General features: G+C 53.7%; 2 protein-coding genes across 5 annotated transcripts in view; both read left to right on the top strand.

Moving 5' to 3' along the window:
• The window catches only part of MSI1 (musashi RNA binding protein 1), a 27404-nt gene extending 13408 nt beyond the window's left edge, over positions 1-13996 (top strand). The window contains exons 10-15 of one of the 4 annotated variants that reach the window (XM_029058173.1): positions 4688-4768; positions 5786-5842; positions 9483-9551; positions 9785-9939; positions 10135-10200; positions 12131-13996. In XM_029058173.1, the coding sequence (XP_028914006.1) occupies positions 4688-4768; positions 5786-5842; positions 9483-9551; positions 9785-9939; positions 10135-10176 (404 nt within the window). In that variant the 3' untranslated portion in view covers positions 10177-10200; positions 12131-13996. Of the gene's footprint in view, positions 1-4687; positions 4769-5785; positions 5843-9482; positions 9552-9748; positions 9940-10134; positions 10201-12130 lie in introns of all 4 variants that reach the window. The other 3 variants (XM_029058171.1, XM_039910157.1, XM_039910154.1) reach the window with 3 other exon arrangements.
• PLA2G1B (phospholipase A2 group IB) lies at positions 13393-22944 on the top strand. Its single transcript, XM_029058176.2, has 5 exons — positions 13393-13467; positions 17734-17934; positions 20622-20781; positions 21246-21373; positions 22747-22944. The coding sequence occupies exons 2-5, from the start codon at positions 17829-17831 to the stop codon at positions 22872-22874; spliced, it is 522 nt and encodes a 173-aa protein (XP_028914009.1). The 5' UTR covers positions 13393-13467; positions 17734-17828; the 3' UTR covers positions 22875-22944.

Here is a 22944-nt window from a genome sequence, read left to right as displayed (position 1 = left end):
AGACGCCGGGCTGGGCCACGCTGGGCTACTGCCCCAGACCGCACCCAGAAGGGGAAATGGTCAGAGGCCCCGAGCCCTCGCCCCCTTCTCCCAGCCCCGAGGCTGAAGTAGTCAGCCGTGCCACCGGGAAGAGGGTAGGAGATGGGTGCCGGCCCCACCCAAATCTCCGGTGGGACTCGGCTGCCTTTCCGGCAGGGGTCTTGGTCCCGGTGGTGCAGTCGGGCCCCGTCAGCCCTCCGGGAGGAGGCCAAACGTGTGGCAGAGCGGCAGCGCCCCAGCCGGGAACCGCTTTCCGCCCTCTTCCCAGCCGGGGGAAACACCCCGAGGAGCAGTGTGGCCTAGTGGAAAGAATCCAGGCCTGGAAGTCAGAAGAACTTGGTATTTTGTTAAGTGTTGGTATTTTGTTAAGCGCTTACTATGTGCCGAGCACTGTTCTAAGCGCTGGGGTAGACACAAGGGAATCAGGTTGTCCCACGTGGGGCTCACAGTCTTAATCCCCATTTTACAGATGAGGTAACTGAGGCACCGAGAAGTTAAGTGACTTGCCCAAAGTCACATAGCTGACAAATGGCCGAGCCTGGATTTGAACCCATGACCTCTGGACTCCAAAGCCCATGCTCTTTCCACTGACCCACGCACTTGGGTTCTAATACCAGTCCCACCGCTTGTCTGCTGAGTGACCCTGGGCAAGCCACTTCCCTTCTCTGTACCTAAGTTCCCTCAGCTGGAAAATGGGGGTTAAGGCTGTGAGCCCCATGTGGGGCGGGGACTGTGTCCAACCCAATCGTCTTCTATCCACCCCAGCTCTTAGTACATTACCTGACACATAGTAAGCTCTTAAGCACCACAATTACGATTATTATTATTATCGAAGTAAGCGGTTAACAAATGTAAAAAAAAACCAAACCCACCCCAAAATGGGGCAGTGGGGACCAATCTGAATGTGGCGTAATGGATAGAGCGCAGGCCTGGGAGTCAGAAGGTGACGGTTTCTAATGCCGGGTCTCCCACTTGCCTGCTGTGTGACCTTGAGCAAGTCACTTCACTTCTCTGTGCTTCAGTTACCTCACCTGTAAAACGGGGATGAAGACTATGAACCCCATGCAGTATTGGGACTGGGTGCCAACCGATTTGCGTGTATCCACCCCAGTGCTTAGTATGGTGCCCGGCACGTAGTAAGCGCTTAGCACATCCCGTAACGATTATTCCGTAGCCTGGATAAGCTGGTGCAGGCAGAACTTGGGGGTCACAGGGGTCTTGAGCGGGTCCCCAAACTTCCCTTGCCCCCCAGGCGGCTGCAGGGGCCCCCCCCCCCCCCGTTTCTGGAGGGCGCGTTATGTGGGGGGCTGCTGCCCCCTGGTGGTACTTCAAGCGTGTCTCAGTGGAAAGAGCCCCGGTTTAGGAGTCAGAGGTCATGGGTTCTAATCCTGCCTCCACCTCTGTGTGACCTTGGGCAAGTCACTTCACTTCTCTGTGCCCCAGGGACCTCATCTGTAAAATGGGGATGCAGACTGTGAGCCCTACGTGGGACGACCTGATGACCTTGTATCTCCCCCAGCGCTTAGAACGGCGCTTGGCACATAGTAAGCGCTTAACAAATACCAACATTATTATGGTTATTATTATTCAAGGAGGGGGCCCCGCTCTCTCGCTCTGGTGGAAGTGGGGCTAACCTGCAAGAGAGAAGGTCACAGCTCCATCGGGGGTAATAATTGAGCTCTCTCTGTGTGCGGAGCACTGCGCTAAGCACCTGACAGTACGACATGGCCTAGTGGAGAGAACACGAGTAATGATGGTTCTGCCACATGTCTGCAGCGTGACCTTGAGCAAGTCACTTCTCTGTGCCTCAGTTTCCTCAACTGTAAAATGGGGATTTAATCCTACACCCTCCTTTTCAGCCCCATGTGGGATGGGGACTGAGTCCAGCCTTACTTAACTCGTACCTATCCCGGCACTTAGAAGCTCAGGACAGTGTTTGACGTATAGTAAGCGCATAACAAATATAATAATAATAACACAAGAGAATTAGGAGTCATGTTCCCTGCCCATAATGGGCTAACTCATTTGCTCTGAGCCTAGTTGTGATTTTTCACTTCCTGAGTGAGAGTGATAGCATGAGAAGCAGGATTCCTGAGTTCAAGGACATTGCCTTTTAATTTTGAGAATCGGGTTGGGTGACGGGCTTTGAAAGGGGTAAGCAGTATGGCCCAGTGGAAAGAGCAGGGGTCTGAGGGTCGGAAGACCTGAGTTCTAATCCTGACTCTGCCACTTGCCTAGGGGGTGACCTTGGGTATTTGTTAAGCACTTACTATGTGCCAGGCATTCTGTTAAGCACTGGGATAGAATAATCAGGATGGACACAGTCCTTGCCCCACATGGGACATTAGAGAAGCAGCGTGGCTCAGTGGAGAGAGCAAGGGCGTAGGAGTCGGAGGTCATGGGTTCAAATTCTGACTCAGTCGCTTGTCAACTGTGTGATTTGGGGCAAGTCATTTAACTGTGCCTCAGTTACCTCCTCTGTAAAATGGGGAGTAAGGCTGTGAACCCCACATGGGACAACCTGATCACCTTGTTTCCTCTCCAGTGCTTAGAACAGTGCTTTGCACATAGTAAGCGCTTAACAAATGCCATTATTATTAGAGAAGCAGCGTGGCTCAGTGGAAAGAGGCCGGGCCTGGGAGCCAGAGGTCATGGGTTTGAATCCAGGCTCTGCCACCTGTCAGCTGTGTGACTGTGGGCAAGTCACTTAACTTCTCTGTGCCTCGGTTCCCTCATCTGTAAAATGGGGATGAAGAATGTGAGCCTCACATGGAACAACCTGTTGACCCTGTATCTACCCCAGCGCTTAGAACAGTGCTCTGCACATAGTAAGCGCTTAACAAATACCAACATTATTATTGTGGAAGTCACAGTCTTGATCCCCGTTTTACAGATGAGATAACTGAGTCTCAGAAGTTAAGTGACTTGCCCAAGATCATAGAGCAAACAGTTGGCAAAGCCAGGATTAGAAGCCACGTCCTCTGACTCCCAGGCCTGTGCTCTTTCCACTAGGCCACACTGTTTCTGTAGCCTCAGTTTCCTCCTCTGTGAAGTTTAGTACCTGTTCTCCTTCCTACTTAGACTGTGAACCCCTTGTGGGACAGGGACTCTGTCCAATCTGATTAACTGAACTTGTCTCTGCCCCAGCGCTTAGTACAGTGCTTGGCACATAATAAGTGCTTAACGAATACCTCTATTATGAGTGGATGGCCATCCCTGAAGGTCTTTCAGCCCCTTCCCCACCCTTCCCGCTCCCCCCACCTGACTTGCTGAAAAAGTCTCTTTAACCAAGGCCCTAAAAGCAACAGAGAAGCAGCATAGCCTAGTGGATAGAGCACGGCCCTGGGAGTCCAAAAGTCATGGGTTCTAATCCCGGCTCTGCCACTTGTCTGCTGGTGTGACCTTGGGCAAGACACTTGACTTTTCTGGGCCTCAGTTACCTCATCTGTAAAATGGGGATTGAGACTGTGAGCTCCATTCGGGAGAGAGACTGTATTCAACCCAATTTTGCTTTGTATCCCACCCCAGTGCTTAGTACAGCGCCTGTCGTTTAGTGTTTAACAAATGCCATAATTATTATTATTATTGTCCTCACAGCTTTTGCCCAGCTGCCTCAGGGGGCGAGGTTAAAGGAGATTCTAAGTCCAAAGCTCCTTAATCAATCAGTCCTATTTATTGAGCACTTTCCATGTGCAGAGCACTGCACTAGACACTTGGGAGAGTACAACACAACAATATAAGGGCTACAGTCCCTGCCCACGACAAACTTACAGTGTAGAAGAGTTCTGGGGTGTAAAGGGGCAGATTCATTTCCTCTCAAAGCCCCAAGGCCTCACCACAACCCAGTGTCCTCTGCTCAGAGTTTTTTGTTTCTTTGTTTTGCTTTTTATGGTATTTGTTCAGTACTTCCTAGTGCCAGGCACTGTATTAGCAGCTGGAGTAGATACAAGGTATTCAGGTTGGACAGAGTCCCTGTCCCACATGGGGCTCTTAGTCTCCATCCCCATTTTACAGATGAGGTAACTGAGGCCCAGAGAAGCAAAGTGCCTGGCCCAGGGTCACACAGCAGACAAGTGACGGAGCTAGGATTAGAACCCAGGTCTAATCAAACCAGCGTGGCTTAGTGGAAAGAGCCTGGGCTTGGGAGTCAGAGGTCGTGGGTTCTAATCCCGGCTCCGCCACTTGTCTGCTGTGTGACCTTGGGCAAGTCACTTAACTTCTGTGCCTCAGTTACCTCATCTGCTAAAAATGGGGATTAAAAAATGTGAGCCCCATGTGGGACAATTTGATTACCCTGTGTCTACCCCAGCGCTTAGAACAGTGCTCTGCACATAGTAAGCGCTTTACAAATACCCTAATTATTATTAGGTCCTTCTGACTCTTGGGCTCTTTCCAGTAGGCCACGTTATTTTCCAAGTTTGAGACCATCTCCTCTCCTGGATCCCTCTCACCGGAGTTGGAAGTGTCAAAGCCAATTTCCAGAAAGGGGCTTGGGACTCCAACCCCCTCTCCCCTCACCAATTCCCAGATAGGGGCCCGGGACTCCAGCTCTCGTGCCCCCCAATTCTGAGCTGGTCCGGCCTCCAGTTTTTGGGGTGGGGTGACCCCGACCCTGCTGCAGTGGACTGACCTTCTCTCCTGCCTGCAGGTTACCCGGGGTTCCAAGCCGCCACCTACGCCAGCCGGAGTTACACTGGCATCGCTCCCGGTTACACCTATCAGTTCCCCGGTAAGTCCGGCTCGGGGGGGGGCCTCCCCGGCTCTCTCCCCGTCCACCCCGGGGGCCCAGCCCAGGTTGGCTGGATTTCCGCGGGTGACGGCCTGGGCGGTTGACGGGTGCGTGGCTTGGAGGTCGATCGATACCCCGGATGGATGGATCGATCGGTGGTCTGCTTATTTCTGAGTCGGAAGTAGGGTCGGTCCGGGGAAGAGACCCTCTCCGTCCATAGTTGCTGTCGATGAGGTTCCTGCATGATGATGATGACCTTGCATGGTTCCTTGGGACGCTGAATCCCCTACTCCTCAGCCCCCCGGCCTGCCACCTCCCCTGCAGCTGGACGCTTACATGGTGGACAGCTGAAAAGCCTATCTGAGAGCAAGAAGCAGCTGGTGGCCTAGTGGATAGAGCACAGGCCTGGTAGTTAGACGGCCTGGGTTCTAATCCCGGCTCTGCCATTTGTCTGCTGGACGACTTTGGGCAAGTCACTTCACTTCTTGGGGGCCTTAGTTCCCTCATCTGTAAAATGGGGATGAAGCCTGGCAGTCCCATAGGGGAAGTGGGCAACCTATTCCTCCCCCAACGCTTAGCGCAGCGGCAGGCATATAACAAGCACTTAACAAATGCCATTGTTGTAAAACAAAAAACCCAGGCCGTGCCCTCTGGGCTCTTTCCAAATGCTTTTCGGCCCCAGGCAGATTAGAGCAAGGTGAAGGAGGGAGGTGGGTTTGGCCGGCAGTAGCCTCTGGAATCTATCGCCCCGCTCCTAGAGACGATGGGCGCCGGGGTTAGAGACCTGAGTCACGTGGTCCACGGGGAGGTGGCAACCGGAGTGTGGGCTGGAGCTCTCGCTCTCTCTTTCTGACTTTCCTCCGCTCTCCCCATCCCCCTTTGCCTGCCCGCTGGGACCTATCAGAGTGCTTTGCATGAGTTGCCCCAGCGGACGTGAGTGTCCCCCGTGTGTGCTCCTGCCGGACCCCACCCCCGGGGCCACCCCGCCATCCTAAGCTGTTTTACGTTTCGTTTTAGAGTTCCGTGTAGAGCGGACCCCTCTCCCGAGCGCCCCCGTCCTCCCCGAGCTCACAGGTCAGTCCCTCGGATTTCCTACAACTCGCAGGCCGGACGGGGAGGAGAGACCCCCGGGGGCGGCTGTAAACCGGAAGCCTCCCTCCGGACATCATCTGGCCGGGCCTCGGGCCCCCGGCCCCCCGAGATTGGGGGCGGGGGCGGGCGGGGGTAGAGGGAACCAGGAGGAAAGAGAGGAGGGGAGCGAGGGAGCTGCTGCAGGGCCCAGCCAGCGATCGCCTGGCCCGGGGAGGAAGAAGTAGGGCCCGGTCGGAGCTGACCGGCCCGTGGGAGCGGCCGAGAGCCCCCGGGCTCCCAGAAGAGGCGGTTTAGAGAGTCTCCGTGTGGGTCTTAGCGGGGAGGAAGCCGTTAGCGACGAGAGCGAAACGGGGTCGGGGGAAAGAGGGTAAGGGTCCAGGACCGAGGACAGCTGTGGTGATTTCACCCGCTCCATCCGTGCCCCCTCACCCGCCGTCCCGCTGGCTCCTTTTTCCGCCCCTCCCACACCCCGCCCCGGGCCCTGGCAGTGTGTGGAAGATGTGAGTGCTGTCGCTGCCCTGAGACAAGAACTTTCTTCCACAGCCGGACTTCTAAGCTTGGGGGCGGCGGGGGCGGGGAGGCTTTTTTTACTGGGGGAGGGGGGTGAGGGAGGGGAGTCTTTTAGACAGGGAGCCCCACGTGGGGCGGGGACCGTGTCCGCTCTGCTTCTCTTGTATAGTGCTTGGCGCGCAGTGCGCGCCTAACAAATTCCATTCCTCTTATTCGGAGAGGAATGGGATGCGCTACGGCAGAGATTTTCAACCTTATGTGGAAATGTTACCATCATCATCAATGGTATTTATTGAATGTTTGCTATATATTCATTCATTCAATAGTATTTATTGAGCGCTTACTATGTGCAGAGCACTGTACTAAGCGCTTGGAATGTACAATTTGGCAACAGATAGAGACCATCCCTGCCCAATGATGGGCTCACAGTCTAAACGGAGGAGACAGACAGCAAAGCAAAACAGAACAAAACCAAACAAGACAACATCATCAAGATAAATGGAATCAAGGAGATATACACCTCATTAGCAAAATAAATAGAGTAATAAATAGTATATACAAATGAGCACAGTGCTGAGGGGAGGAGAAGGGGGAAGAGCAGAGGAGGGGATGGGGAGCAGAGGGAAAGGGGGGCTTAGTTTGGGAAGGCCTCCTGGAGGAGGTGAGTTCTCAGTAGAGCTTTGAAGAGGGGAAGAGAGCGAGTTTGGCGGAGGTGAGGAGGGAGGGCATTGCAGGACAGCAGGAGGACGTGGGCCAGAGGTTGACAGAGGGATAGGCAAGACCGAGGGACGGTGAGGAGGTGGGCGGCAGAGGAGTGTGTGGGGTGGGCAGGAGAAAGAGAGAAGGGAGGTGAGGTAGGAGGGGGCACGGGGATGGAGAGCTTTGAAGCCCAGAGTGAGGAGTTTTTGTTTCATAAAGAGGTCGATAGGCAACCACTGGAGGTTTTTGAGGAGGGGAGTGACATACCCAGAGCGTTTCTGTAGGAAGATGATCCAGGCAGCGGAATGAGGAAAAGACCAGAGTGGGGAGCACTGTACTAAGCGCTTGGGAGAGGACGATATAACAGAGTCGTCAAATACGTTTCCTGCCCACAGTGAGCTTGTGGTTTGCAGTCTCAAAGTGTCACCCGAAGTGCCCCATCCACCCGCCACGCTCCCCTTCTTCTCCCCACCTCCCAGCCCACCCAATGGTTCATTGTAGCAGCAGCAGCAGCCAAGACAAGTGGAAACAGAAGTTTCTTGTGCTGCTGTTTCCCCCCGCTGCAACCCACTCTTAAATCCCTCAGGGCATTTTCTTGCTCTGTTAATAACACAGTGTTTGTGGTAATAGACACTTGGTATATTCCAAGCACAGCAGTGGGTACGAGATAATCAGATCAGACACAGCCCTCTTCCTACACAGGGCTCACAGTCCGAGAGGAAGGGACAACAGGTATTTTGTCCCCACTTGACAGATGAGGCGACTGAGGCCCCGAGACGTCAAGCGACGTCACCGTGGTCAGACAGCAGGCAAGCGGCGGAGCCGGGATTAGGTCTCCTGACTTTCAGTCCTGTGCTCTGTCCACTCGGCCACGCTGCTTCCCGACTGTGCTCTTGGCAAGGGGAAGCCACAAAGCCCGGGCTGGAGACAGCTACAGCTGTTGCTCCTTACAGGACTCCTGCACGTCTCCCTGACGGAGGGGTGGGGCCCGGCGAGACGTTGGTAGGGGCTGCTAGGGCCACGGCCATAATGAACCCTCACCCCCTACCCCTCTACCACCGGAAGCGGTTCCACGGCTTAGACCTACGGCTTAGACCCCGGGAATAGCGGGCAGCAGAATCTCTCCTCTCGGCAGATTCAGAGAGGGATCCCACGGCACTTAGGTACGGAGCGCTACGTTATCTATCCAGAATTTATTCATTCAAATTGATGTCTGTCTCCCCCTCTAGACTTGTGGTCAGGGAATGTGTCTTCCGAGACTGTGTAGTGTACTCTCCCGAATGCATAGTACAGTGCTGTGCACACAGTAAGCAATCAAGAAATCCCGCTGATGACGATGAGGCCCTCCCATGGAGGAGGTCTAAAAACAGCAGACCAGAATGGGCAGTCCCCAGGGGAGCTAAAAACCCGAGGAGTCTCTGCCAAGCTCCAGGATGTGACCAGGGGGCAAGAACGGCCCAACAGCTGGAAGCCAGAGAAGCCCAGAGCTGCCCTTCCTCCCTCCCTCCCTCTTTCCCTCCCTCCCTTCCTTCCTCCCTCCCTCTCTCCCTCCTTTCCTCCCTCCTTTCCTACCTCCCTCTTCTCTCCCTCCCTCCTTCCCTCTTCTTTCCCTCCCTCCTTCCCCTTTCCCTCCCTCTTCTTTCCTTCCTCCCTTCCTCTCTTTCTCTCTCCTTCCCTCTTTCCCTCTCCTCCTTTCTCCCTCACTTCCTTTGTCCCTCTCTTCCTCTCTCCCTCCCTCTCTTCCTTTCTTCCTCTCTCCCTCTCTCCCTTCTTTCCTCCCTTCTTTCCTCCCTCCCTTCCCTCCTTCCCTTTCACCCTCCCTCCTTCCCCCCCCCCCACCTTCCACCAGCCACCAGGAGACAGATAGACCTTGGCCAGGCCTGCCCCTGAGGGAAGCTGCAGGGGGAAATGGTGTGCCCAGCGTTTGGTGTAGTGCTCTGCATACAGTAAATGCTTAATAAATCCCAAGACTGGAACTTCTTCCCCGTGAGTTAGATCCGGACTTTGTCCAGCCCCTCTCAGACCAATGGGGCGTTCCCCACCAAGTCCAGTGAGGATTCTCTCCCTGGAGACCGTGGACTGGGAAAGCTGGGCTTCCATGGAGGAGTCACCTCCTCTCTCTGGGCTTCGATTTCCTCCTCCGTAGATTCTGTAGCTATCTGTGCCTCTCCACGGGCCCAAGGGCCTGGGAAAGAAGCAGGGCCGCGTTGCTTTCCGGCAGAAGCTGGCGACGGCCCCTCCGTCCCGTCGGCCTCGATCGGGGCCGGGGTCCCTCCTCCACCTCCATCCCGGCCAGGCTCGGCGGAGCGGCCTCCGGTGGGAATGGAGCCCCCGGGGTCTGACCCGGGGCGGGGCGGTGCGGGGCCGGAGAGGCCTCTGGGTGGCTCTGAGGAAACCAGGCCTTCTCTTGCAGCGATCCCTCTCACGGCGTATGGGCCAATGGCGGCGGCCGCGGCGGCCGCGGCTGTGGTTCGAGGCACAGGTAAGGGACACCTGCGTCACTGGGGGCCGGGGGAGGGCACAGAGACGGGCCTCTCTCTGGGGAGGGTGGGGTGAGAGGTGCCGGCCCCCCGACGGCACGTCCGTCCGTCCATCCGTCCGTCCGTCCGTCCGTCGGTGGGCCGGCCTGCGGGAGGGTGAGGATTGAGCCTTTTTGGGGCCTTCTCTCCGGGCTGTCAGGTTCTCACCCCTCCTGGGCGCTGGCTCCCCTTCCAGGTTCCACCCCGAGCCGCACGGGCGGTTTCCTGGGCACCACCAGCCCCGGGCCCATGGCAGAACTCTACGGAGCCGCCAACCAGGACTCGGGCGTCAGCAGCTACATCAGCGCCGCCAGCCCCGCTCCCAGCACCGGCTTCGGCCACAGCCTCGGGGTGAGGGCCCCCCAGCCGCCCCCCGAGGGGGTCCCGGGGACAGGGGAGGCCGCGGTGGGGGCCGGGGGAGGACACCGTCTGTGGAGGAGACGGGCCGGAGGGGAGGGCGGGGTCCGCCAGGCACTCGTCTCTGGGCGGACGGCCTGGGGTAACGTGGGGCATCTACATCTTCGTTTGAATTCTCTTCCTTTTTAGGGTCCTTTGATTGCAACAGCTTTCACCAATGGGTACCACTGAGGCTGGGGTCCAAGGAGGCAGGAGGTAGGGGTCTTGGGCAAGGGCGGTGGGGTGTAGGTTGGCGAGGGCCCGAGAGCAGAGCTTCAGTGGCTTGGGACAGCAGGGGCAGGACGGGGGAGAGGCTGGGCCCCTTGACCTTCCGGGGGAGCGGAGAGGAGGCCAGGGAGCTGGAAGGTGGCGGAAGGAAGCAGAGGAGCAGTGCTGCCCAGCGGAAAGGGCACGGGCCAGGGAATCGGGGGACCTGGGTTCATTCATTCATTCACTCGTATTTATTGAGCGCTTACTGTGTGCAGAGCACTGGACTAAGCGCTTGGAATATACAGTTCGGCAACGGATAGAGACCAACCCTGCCCAATAACGGGCTCACAGTCTAAACGGGGGAGACAGACAGCAAAGCAAAACAGAACAGAACAAAACAAGTTGTCTGGCGTAGATATCATCGAGATAAATAGAATCATATATATACATCATTAACAAAATAGTGTAATAATATAGACAAATATGGACAGTGCTGTGGGGAGGGGAAGGGGGAAGAGCAGAGGGCGGGAGAAGGGGGAATGGGGAGGGGAGGAGGAGCAGAGGGAAAGGGGGGGCTCAGAATTCCGGCTCTGCCACTCATCTCCTCTGTGACCTTGGGCAGGTCACTTTGCTTCTCGGGACCTCAGTTACCTCATTTGTAAAATGGGGATTAGTCAGTCAATCGTATTTATTGAGAGTTTACTGTGGGCAGAGCACTGTACTAAGGGTTTAGGAGAGTACAATAGAACAGACACGATCCCCGCCCACAACAAGTTTACACTGTGGAGGGGGAGACAGACATTAATTAAATTACAGATATAATTACAGATTAAGACCGTGAGCCCCATGTGGGAAAGAGCCTCTGTCCAACCTGATTACCTTGTAAGTACCTGAACCCCAGCCCTTAGTAATAATGATAACGATGATGCTGATAATTATTTGTTAAGCACTTACTACGCGCCAAGCGCTGTACTAAGCAGTGGGGTAGATACAGAGTAATCAGGTTGGACACAGTCCCTGTCCCACATGGGGCTCACAGTCTTAATCCCCATTTTACAAATGAGGTAACTGAAGCCCAGAACAGTTGTGGTACAGAAGGAGTACAGAAGCAGTGTGCTTAGTAGCAAGAGTCACGGGCTTGGGAGTCAGACGACATGGGTTCTAATCCTGCCTTCACCACTTGTCTGCTTTGTGACCTTGGGCAGGTCACTTCACTTCTCTGGGCCTCAGTTCCCTCATCTGTAAACTGGGGATGAAGACTGTGAGCCCCATGTGGGACAACCTGATTACCTTGTATAATAATAATAATAATGTTGGTATTTGTTAAGCGCTTACTGTGTGGAGAGCACTGTTCTAAGCGCTGGGGTAGAGACAAGGTAATCAGGTTATCCCGCATGGGGCTCACAGTCTTAATCCCCATTTTACAGCTGAGGTAACTGAGGCCCAGAGAAGTTAAGTGACTTGCCCACAGTCACACAGCTGAGAAGCGGCAGAGCCGGGATTCGAACCTATGACCTCTGACTCCCAAGCCCATGCTCTTTCCACCGAGCCACACTGCTTCTCTTGTGTCTATCCTGGCGCTTAGAATGGTGCTTGACATATAGTAAGCGCTTAACAAATACCGTAATTATTATTCTTAAGTGACTTGTGCAAGATCACCCAGCAGACCCGTGGCGGAGCCGGAATTAGAACCCAGGTCCTTCTTACTCCCAGGCCCACGGTCTATCTACTAAGCCACGCTGCTTCTAGATACAGTCCCTGTCCCACATGGGGTCTCGCAGTCCTGATCCCCATTTTACAGATGAGGGGATTGAGGCACAGAGAAATGAAGTGCCTCAGGACGGTGCCTGCCGCATAGTAAGCGCCTAACAGATACCTTTAAAAAAGGGAAAGGCTGTTGGGACAGCCCCGTAATCCTCTCTGTCTCCTTTCTCAGAGTCCCCGCCAGCAGCTGCCTGAGGAGAGCGGGCTGCAGGACCTGCCGACGGCCGGGGGATCGAGGGCCAGCCGCCACCGCCTCCTCCTCCTCCTCTTCCTCCTCTTCCTCCTCCTCTCGCGACGCTGCACACTGCCAGCCGGCTGCCGGCTCCTGCCCCCCTCTTCCCCGCCGCCCCTCCGGCCCCACGGACATCATCTCGCTGCCCTTACTAACCCCTTCCTCCGCCCCCTCCGCCGCCGCTTTTATTTATTTTGGATTAGCCAGTAGCCTCCTGGTTTTCTCCCTTTGGGTTTGTGCCCCTCACCCTTCCCCCCCCGACCCCGTAGAGCCCCTGTGAATTGGCTTCCGTGCTCGTGCGTAGCTAGGATGATGGTGGTCCGAGCCGCGACCCTCCCCCGCCCTCTCCCCGTACCCCCCAGGTCGCGTCCGCCACCATTTTTTATTCTCATTTTTTTCTTTTTCTTTTTTTTTTTTTCAAAGAAACATTTTTAACTGTTTCTGGGTTTGTGAATGTGAAGCTCCGGGCCGGGGGCGGGGGCGGGGGCCGGAGCCCCACACCAGCGGGAGAACAAGTGTATATTTTGGTACGTGGCAGCCCGGTCCCCCCCCGGCTCCGGGGGGCGGCGGGGTCGGGGCCGGGCCCGGGTCGAATCCCTCTCCTGTATCATATATGTAAATACTGTGAGGTGACGCCGGCTGCAGCCCGCGGCCCCCACCCCTTTCCGTGGCCCTCTTGGGGACTCGCCTCTCCCCCATCCAGGGCCTTGCCCCCTTCCCCCTCTTCCTGGACACCGTTACTGTAAGATTTGGTTAGGGCCTCGACCGAGGCAGGGAGAAGCCACCCTCTCCTCAGCCGCGGGGCTGAGCGAGAGAGGGGGCCCGGGTTCGTCCCCCACCCCGACCTCCACCCAAAGCCCCGGCTTTGGATGGGAGGGCTGCCCACCCTGCCACGTTGGAAAAGAATTAACTCTCCAAAGGGTCTCCCTCCAGGTCAGGCCTTCATGTCTCCTCCCCGTGGGGGATGCCACGGGCCGCTTCGGGGTCGGAAGGGAGCGGAAGAAGACCCCAGGGGTGGGCGACGGGCTTCTCAGGGATTGCCCACACTCCAACCGCGGCCTCGCGACAGACGGCGCGGCCTCCCGCTCGGCCCTCTCCCCCGGGCGGCGGCCGGAGCCCCCTCGGCGGCCCCGGACCCTCCCGCCGCCCGCCCGAGGGCACCGGCGGAGGGCAAGAGAGGGTTCGGGGCCTGGGGTTCCGCGAACCAAAGACCCGGAGGGACGGGGCGGGGTCCGGCCGCCCCAGAGTCCCCAACCGACGTCTCGCTCCGAGGAGAGGTAGGATGGGCCTGAGACGGCGGTCGGGGGGCCGGGGGCCGGGGAGGAGGCCCCTCTCCTGGGTCCCTCTACCCCCCAGGACCCTTCAACTCCTTTGGAGAGTTAATTGTCAGCGCGAGAGGTACTTGACCTGTTAGTACTGAGAACACGAAGCAATAATCTTTGTTACCGAGACGCGCGGCTGTATGGTTTTTTTTTAAATATTTCCTAATAAAAGAGAAGCTGCATTTTATTGGTTTTTATTTTTATTTTCTACACGTCTGAGGGGGGCCTGGTCCGGCTCCGCCTCCTCCTCTGTCCCTCGGTCAGTCACCGCTGCCCTGCCCTGGGCTCGTTGGGGTCTTGGCTGGTCTCCTGATTTGTTTGGGTTTCTTTTTCTTTTCTTACCTTTTTTTAAAAAAAAAGAATGTTAAGTGATGTTTCAAAGCCAGTAAGTTACTACTCTCTGGTGTCTGTTCTCTCCACCTCTGTAATTCCCCTTTTCCAGGTTTTTCAGTTAAAATTCCTAAAATAAATTATTTGAAAACGACGGTGCTGGTCTGTGGCTTTGGTGCTTCCGGAGGGGTGGAGGGGGCTGCGGGTGGGGCCTCTCCACACTGCCCGTCGTCCCTGGGAAGCCGCCTGATCCCTCTCGATCCCAGTTCCCATCCCCATCTCCTATCTCCCCGTGGAAAGGCCGAGGTCAGCCTCTCCGCTGACCTCCGTGCCTCCTGTCTGTTCCCCTCTCCAGTCTTTACTTCACTCTGCCGCCGGATTGCGCTATGCCGCCGGGATCATTTTCCTAAAAAAAGTTCAGTCGCCTCACTGCTCAAGAACTTCCAGCGGTTGCCTTTCCGCCTCCGCGTCATATGGAAACTTCTCACCATTGGCTTTAGAGCGCTCTATTTCCTTGCCCGCTTCTAACTTACCTCGCTGAACTCCTATTATGACCCAGCTCGCTTACTTTGCTCCTCTAACGTCAACCTCCTTACCATATCAAAGCAGCGTGGCTCAGTGGAAAGAGCACGGGCTTCGGAGTCAGAGGTCATTGGTTCGAGTCCCGGCCCCGCCACCTATCAGCTGTGTGACTTTGGGCCAGTCACTTCACTTCTCGATGCCTCGGTGACCTCATCTGTAAAAGGGGATTAATAATAATAATAATATTAATGTTGGTATTTGTTAAGCGCTTACTATGTGCTGAGCACTGTTCTAAGCACTGGGGTAGACACAGGGTAATCAGGTCCCACATGGGGCTCACAGTTAATCCCCATTTTACAGATGAGGTAACTGAGGCACAGAGAAGTTAAGTGACTTGCCCACAGTCACACAGCTGACGAGTGGCAGAGCCAGGATTCAAACTCATGACCTCTGACTCCCAAGCCCTGGCTCTTTCCACTGAGCAACGCTGCTTCTCTGTGAGCCTCACATGGGGCAACCCGATTACCCTGTCTCTACCCCAGCGCTTAGAATAGTAATCGGCACATAGTAAACGCTTAACAAATACCAACATTATTATTATTTTATTACATTTCTATCTCATCCATCTCACTGCCTCTCCCCCCCGCCCACATCCTCCTTCTGGCCTCTCCCCCTTCGTAAACACTCAGACCACCACCCTCTCCACCTTTAAAGTCTTGTTAAAATCCCCTCTAGACTGTCAGCTCCTTGTGGGTAGGGAACCTGTCTGCCAACTCTGTTGTATTGCACTCCCCTACTTCCTTCCCCTACTCTCTCTCCTTTCTGCGCCGTCACCTGTGTACTTGGATTTTTGCTCGGAGTTTCGTACAGTAAGTAAGCACTTAACAAATACCAAACTGAAAAAAAAAGATCTGTACTGTTGAAGCACTTGATATTCACTCCATCTTCAGTCCCGCAGCCCTAACGTACACATCTGTAATTTATTTCCGTGTCCGTCTTCCCCTCTGGACTGTGGACACCTTGTGGGCAGGAAACGTGTCGACCAACTCTTGTATCGTCCTCTCCCAAGCGCTCAGCACAGCACCCTGTACACGGTAAGCGTGCAGCAGATGCCACTGATTGATAGAGTGCCCCGCCATCTGGATTCAGTCGGCCTTTAAGCCTAAAGTGCCAGGAGCAGTTTCTGGGAGTGAGAGATGGTCGGATCCTGGAGGGTGATGGTAGTCCGGGAGGCCGGGGCCTCCCGGGAGGAGGGCTTTTGGGGTAGAGCAGAGCATTTTGGGTAGAGCAAGAGCGATTATTTTGGTTTGGGTCCACAACCCAGGAGCCCGGTGCTGCCATTAACAACCCCATCTCCCTCGGACGCTACTCTTGATTTGGGTTTCTTAAGAACCGAAGCCCATCCCTCTAGACGGTAAGCTCATTGTGGGTGGGGAAATGGGCCTATTTATTGCTATATTGTACTCTCCCAATCGCTTAATACTATGCACACAGTAAGTGCTCAATAAAAAGAGTGGAATGAAAGAATGCTTAACCAATGCCCTTAAAAAAACCTAACCTGAAGGGGGATGGGGGATGGTAACAGGGAGTGGGGAGGAGAGGCCCCGGAGCCAGTAAGAGTGTTGACTTTCCAGGAGTGTGGGTACTCTGCCACCTGTGTGGCCTCTCACGAGCTGTTCTTTCCAGGGGGGACATCGGCGTGAGGCTCACACACCTGTTCCCCAGCTGCGGTCAAGGGGTCCAGGGGGTCAGGGTTATTCCACCTCGGCTTCCCTGACACCATCCTCCTCCGCTTCTCCACCTCTCTCTTTCTCTAGCTGCTCGTTCTCAGTCTCTTTCGCGGGCTCCTCCTCTGCCTTCCACCTCCTCACTCTGGGGGTCCCTCGCGGCTCAGTTCTGGGTCTGTCAAATCAATCGATCGTGTTTGTTGAGCGCTTACTGGGGCAGAGCACTATACTAAACGCTTGGGCGAGTGCAATATAACAATAGGACAGACACACTCGCTGCCCACAGTGATCTTACAGTCTAGAAGGGTCCTGTCAATCATTCATTCATTCAATGGTATTTATTGAGCGTTTGCTGTGTGTACTAACTGTACTAAGCGTTTGGAAACTACAGTTTGGTAACAAATAGAGACAATCCCTACACAACAATGGGTTCACAGTCTAGTCCTATTCTCCATTTACACCCACTCCCTTGGAGAACTCATTTGCTCCCACAGCTTCAACTACCATCTCTATGTGGATGATTCCCAAATCTACCGCTCCAGCCTTCATCTTTCTCTTTCTCTGCAGTCTCCTATTACCTCCTGCCATCTGTACTTGGATGTCCTGCCATCACCCCAAACTTAATATGTCCAAAATTGGACTCCTCATCTTCCCACCCAAAGCCTGTCCTCCCCCTGACTTTCCAATCATTGTAGATGGCGTTACCACCCTCCCCGTCTCACAAACCTGTAACCTCGGTGTGATCTTCGACTCATTTCTCTCGTTCGCCCCACTTATTTAGTCTGTCGCCAAATCCTGTCCGTTCAACCTTCACAACGTCACTAAAATCTGTCCTTTCCTCTCCATCTAAACTGCTTCCAACTTCATCAAGTACTTATCCTATCCTGCCTTAATAATAATGACGGTATTTGTTCAGTGCTTACTATGTGCCAAGCACTGTTCTAAGCACCAGCGTAGATACAAGGTCATCAGATTGTCCCAAGTGGTGCTCACGGTCCTAATCCCCATTTTACAGATGAGGTAACTGAGGCACAAAGAAATTAAGCGACTTGCCCAAAGTCACACAGCTGACAAGTGGCAGACCCAGGATTAGAACCCACATCCTCTGACTCCCAAGCCTGGGCTCTTTCCATTAAGCCACGCTGCTTCTGTGCTTCTATGCTGCTACTATGTGCCAAACACTGTCACGGTCTTAATCCCCATTTTACAGATGAGGGAACTGAGGCCCAGAGAAGTGAAGTGGCTTGCTCCCTCTCCCCATTTATAGACTGTGAGCCCGTTGTTGGATCGGGGTTGTCTCTATCTATTCCTGAATTGTACTGTCCAAGTGTTTAGTACAGTGCTTTGCATACAGTAAGCGCTCAATAAATATGATTGAATGAATGAAGAAATTTATACTCTTTGAATGAGAGCCCCTTGAGAGCCAGAAACCATGTCTCATTCCCATCTCTGTGTACTTTTCCAGGACTTAGTACTGCTCTGAACACAGTAGGCACTTAATAAATACTATTATTACTATGACTACGACTATTCTGGAGAAGCGGCGTGGCTTACTGGAAAGAACACGGGCCTGGGAGTCAGAGGACCTGGGTGTAAAGGTGGTACAAAAATCAAATCGATCTTTTATTCTTTTTTTTTAAAGGAGAGCTGCTCAGAATGGTTTCCAGCCAAAGAATCAAGGCCACTGAAGAGAACTGGCGGTCAGAAGAGTAAACACGATCCTCTTATCGCCGAGGAATGGGTGGCTATAAGAAACCAGCTCTGCTTTCAGGGAGGTTCTCAACCTCATTTGCCCTCTTCGGTAACAAAATGAAATTCTTCCTCCTGGCTGCTCTCCTGATAGGTATGTCTGCTTCATCTATCCTTCTTCACTCTCATGTGAGCAAGGGCTGTCTCTGTCTCTCCCTCCCCCTCTGCCCTCTCCCTCTCTGTTCGAATTGCTGGGGTAGGTACTGGTTAATTAGGTCAGATACAGTCCCTGTCCTGCATGGAACTCACAGTCTAAACAGGAGAGTGAACAGGTATCGAATTCCCATTTTACCGTTGAGGAAACTGAGGCCCAGAGAAGTGAAGCGATTTGCTCCAGGTCACACAGCAAGCAATTGGCAGAGTGGGTTTAGAACTTAGGTCCACTGACTCCCAGGGCCGTGCTCTTTTAGCTCTATGGGACCAAATCCTTGCTTCGGGTCAGGTCTGAGAAAGCTCTGGGTCCTGGAGGAAAATGCCTGTTTAGGGGGGAGGGAGGAACGCTCTGGGCCTGTCACTCCCCTCCTCAAAAACCTCTAGTGGTTGCCTATCAACCTTTGCATGAAACAAAAGCTCCTCACTCTTGGCTTCAAAGCTGTCCATCCCCCGGCCCCCTCCTACCCCACCTCCTTTCTCTCCTTCTCCAGCCCAGCCCACACACTCCGCTCCTCTGCCGCCGTTCACCTCCTCACCGTCCCTCATTCACGCCCGTCCCGCCGTCGACCCCTGGCCCACGTCTTACCACTGACCTGGAACGCCCTCCCTCCTCACCTCCGCCAAACTCACTCTCTTCCCCTCTTCAAAGCCCTACTGAGAGCTCACCTCCTTCAGGAGGCCTTCCCAGAATGAGCCCCCCCTTTCCCTCTGCCCCTCCTCCCCATCCCTCTTTCTCCCTCCCTCCGCTCTACCTCCTTCCCCTCCCCACAGCACTTGTGCCTATTTATATATATTATTTATTACTCTATTTTGTTAATGATGTGTCCATATCTACGATTCTATTTATCTTGATGGAACTGATGTCTGACTACTTGTTTTGTTTTGTTGTCTGTCTCCCCCTTTTAGATTGTGAGTCCGTTGTTGGTCAGGGATTGTCTCTGTTGCCAAATTGTACATTCCAAGCGCTTGGTACAGTGCTCTGCACACAGTAAGCGCTCAATAAATACGATTGAATGAATGAATGACTCAGTGGCTGTATGCATTCATTCATTCATTCAATCATATGTATTGAGTGCTTACTGTATGCAGAGCACTGTACTAAGCGCTTGGGAGAGTACAATATAGCAGTAAACGGACACATTCCCTCCCCACAACGAGCTTCCAGTATAGAGACTATAGCCATAGCCGTTCCTCTCCTGAAACCTCCCCTCTTCGATTCTACCCAACATTTACAGTCCTACTAGACTGGTAGCTCATTGTGGGCAGGGAATGTATCTGTTTATTGTTATATTGTCCTCTCCCAAGCGCTTAGTACAGTGCTCTGCACACAGGAAGCACTCAATAAATACAATTGACTGGGTCCCCAAGCTGGGGTGGCTAGGCAATTGAGTGAGGCTTCCATTAGAGTAGTAAAAGCAGCATTTATTGAGTGCCTTCTGGGTACAGTGCTCTGTGTTGTTATTATTATTATCATCATTATTAATAATAGCAATGATAAAATTGATATTTGTTAAGCGCTTACTATGTGCCAGGCACTGTTCTAAGCACTAGGTAGATAGGAGATAATTGGGTTGGACACCGTCCCTGTCCCACATAGGGCTCACGGGAAGAAGCCTGGCATAGTGGATAAAGCAGGCGCCTGGGAGTCAGAAGGCTGTGGGTTCTAATCCCGGCTCAGCCCCTTTTCTGCTGTGTGACCTTGGTTAAATCACTTTACTTCTCTGGGCCTCAGTGACCTCATCCGTCACATGGGGGTTGAAGCTGTGAGCCCCACATGGGGCAGGGACTGTCTAACCTGATTTGCTTGTACCCTCACCAGCGCTTAGTACAGTGTCTAGCAGATAGTAAGCCCTTAACAAATACCCCAGTTATTTATTATTATTAATCCCTGTTTTAGAAATGAGGGAACTGAGGCCCAAAGAAGACAAGCAGACAAGCAGCAGAGCCAGGATTAGAACCCAGGTCCTCCTGTTAAGCGCTTGGGAAGTACAAAACAAGCAAGCGACGTATTCCCTGTCCCTACGGCGCTTACGCTCTGATGGGGGTTAGAAAAATATCCTTAGAATGATCCAAATAAACAACCGGCTTCACCGTGTTATAAACCTATCTACCGAGGGTGAGTACGAGGAGGTGCGTAAATGCTAGAGATGGCTAATGAGTTTCTCTGGCTTGGGATGTTGGGAATGAATTGGGGAAGATTGGTTGGAGGAGGGGGGAGGAAAAAGAGGAAGAGGAGGAAGGAAATGGCTGCAGATCCACTTGTGGTCATTCCTAGAGTCTGTCCTCTCTTCCACATCCCTTTTTTCAGTCAGAGCAAGCGGGGCAGCTACACAGAAGCCCAAACTCTGCCTCTGCCTGCTGTCTTTGCATCCTTGTCTCATTGTCTCTTGAATGTAAGTTCGCTGTGGGCAGGGAATGTGTCTGTTCTATGTTCTGTCGTCCTCTCCCAAGCGCTTAGTACAGTGCTCTGCACACGGTAAGCGCTCAGTAAATACAATTGACCGCCTGCCTCTTGGGGATGGGATTTCCCCCGTCACTCTTCCCACCCCACCACCAATCAATCTGTGGTATTGAGTGGGCACTCTTACTATGTGCACAGCACTGTACCCAGAGCGCGTCTCTCGGCAGGGGCGTCTACTACTGAAGACGCCAGCTCCCGGGCCTTATGGCAGTTTCGTCGGATGATCAAGTGCGCCATCCCGGGCAGTAATCCCCTGCTGGACTACAACGATTATGGTTGCTACTGTGGCCTGGGTGGCCATGGCACCCCTGTAGATGAACTTGACAGGTGAGTGGATGAAGGAGGGAGGAGGGAGGAGGAGGAGGAGGTGAAGGACGGGGAGGAAGAGGAGGAGAAGGAAGATGAGGGAGAAGAGAGGGAGGAAGAGAAGGAGGACAAGAAGGAGGAGGAAGAAGAGGAGGAAGGAGAGGAGGCTGTGGGAGAGGAGGAAGAAGAGAGGGAGGTAGAGAAGGAGGACAAGAAGGAGGAGGAAGAAGAGGAGGAGGAAGAGGAGGAGGAAGAAGGAGAGGAGAAGGGAAAGGAGAAGGAGGAGGGAAAGGAGAAGGAAGAAGGGAGGAGGATGGGGAAGAGAAGGAGGAAGGGAGGAGGATGGGGAGGAGGTGGAGAAGGAGGAGGAAGAAGAAGAGGAGGAGGAGGAGGAAGAAGAGGAGGAGGATGCTTTACATAGTAACTGCTTAACAAATACCACACTTATCATTATTATTATTATTATTCTCTCTCTCTCTCTCCAGGTGCTGCCAGGCGCATGACAGTTGTTATGATAAAGCCAAGAAACTCAGCAATTGCATATGGATCCTGGGCAACCCCTACACCAATAGCTACTCCTATCAGTGTTCCGGCACCGAGATCACCTGCAGCAGTAAGTCTTCCCCCGCTCCCAGGACTCCTACCACTGGCCCCCACCCCGCCCTGAGAACTAGAAACTAGTCTGACCCGAAACCTTCTTTATTCACTGTCCCCTGAAGTTGTCTTATTGCTATTATCATTATGGTATTTGTTAAACACTTCCCGTGGGTCAGGCACTGCACTAAATGCTAGGATGGAGACGAACAAATCAGGTTGGACACAATCCCTGTCCCGCGTGGGGCTCGCAGTCTCAAACCCCATTTGACAGGTGAGTGAACTGAGGCCCGGAGAAGTGAAGTGACTTGCCCGAGGTCACACAGCAGACAAGTGGCGGAGCCGGGATTAGAACTCATGACCTTCTGATCCCCAGGCCCGGGGTCTATCGGGGTAGGGGGAGAGGGAAGAAAGAGGCTCGCAAGGGCCTTCAGTGGTAGAACCCCCTCGAGCTCACTAATGATCACGGCGGCAGTTGTTAAGCGCCTTGCTCTGTGCCGAGCACTGTGCAGGGTGCTGGGGTAGATCAAGATGATCAGGTGGGAATTTCCCTCCAGTGGAGCTCACAGTCTATTCATTCAATAGTATTTATTGAGCGCTTACTATGTGCAGAGCACTGTACTAAGCGCTTGGAATGTACAAATCGGCACCAGATAGAGACAGTCCCTGCCCTTTGACGGGCTTACGGTCTAATCTAGTCTACTAGACTACTACAGTCTAGTCTAGTAGGGCGGGAAGACTTCCCGGAACCTCACCTTGGGAAACTGGCAGCCGCCAGTAGAGTCAGCTCTGGCGTTTGCCTCACCCTTCTATTTTAATAATGTTGGTATTTAATAATGTTGGTATTTGTTAAGCGCTTACTATGTGCAGAGCACTGTTCTAAGCGCTGGGGTAAACACAGGGGAATCAGGTTGTCCCACGTGGGGCTCACAGTCTTAATCCCCATTTTACAGATGAGGGAACTGAGGCACAGAGAAGTTAAGTGACTTGCCCACCGTCACACAGCTGACAAGTGGCAGAGCTGGGATTCGAACTCATGAGCCCTGACTCCAAAGCCCGTGCTCTTTCCACTGTGCCACGCTGCTTCTCATGTTGGTATTTGTTAAGCGCTTACTATGTGCCGAGCACTGTTCTAAGCGCTGGGGTAGACACAGGGGAATCAGGTTGTCCCACGTGGGGCTCACAGTTTTAATCCCCATTTTACAGATGAGGGAACTGAGGCACCGAGAAGTTAAGTGACTTGCCCAAAGTCACACAGCTGGCAAGTGGCAGAGCCGGGGTTTGAACCCATGACCTCTGACTCCAAAGCCCGTGCTCTTTCCAGTGAGCCACGCTGCTTCTCATTTTTCATATCTCATTCTCATTCTCATATCTCATTCTCATATTTTCTAGACCAAAACAGCATATGCGACGATTTCATCTGCAACTGCGACCGGACCGCAGCCATGTGCTTCGCCAAAGCTCCGTACAACAAGGAATACAAGAACCTGAACATCAAGAAATACTGCTCCACCCGTTAGGGGGCTCGGGGGGGACCCCCTCCTCCGACCGACTTCCTCGCCGCCTTCATTAAAGCATCTCATAGAAAGA

Source organism: Ornithorhynchus anatinus, chromosome 2 (genome assembly GCF_004115215.2).
Source record: "Ornithorhynchus anatinus isolate Pmale09 chromosome 2, mOrnAna1.pri.v4, whole genome shotgun sequence".
NCBI classification, from domain to species: Eukaryota; Metazoa; Chordata; class Mammalia; order Monotremata; family Ornithorhynchidae; genus Ornithorhynchus; species Ornithorhynchus anatinus.
The sequence above is the reverse complement of the archived record's forward strand: the minus strand, read 5'-3'. Positions and strand labels throughout refer to the sequence as shown.

Coding starts and splice junctions, on each gene's coding strand:
- PLA2G1B (XM_029058176.2), top strand. CDS start 17,829: ATGGGTGGCTATAAGAAACCAGCTCTGCTTTCAGGGAGGTTCTCAACC. Junction 17,935..20,621: donor CCTGGCTGCTCTCCTGATAG/GTATGTCTGCTT, acceptor GTCTCTCGGCAG/GGGCGTCTACTACTGAAGAC. Junction 21,374..22,746: donor CACCGAGATCACCTGCAGCA/GTAAGTCTTCCC, acceptor CATATTTTCTAG/ACCAAAACAGCATATGCGAC.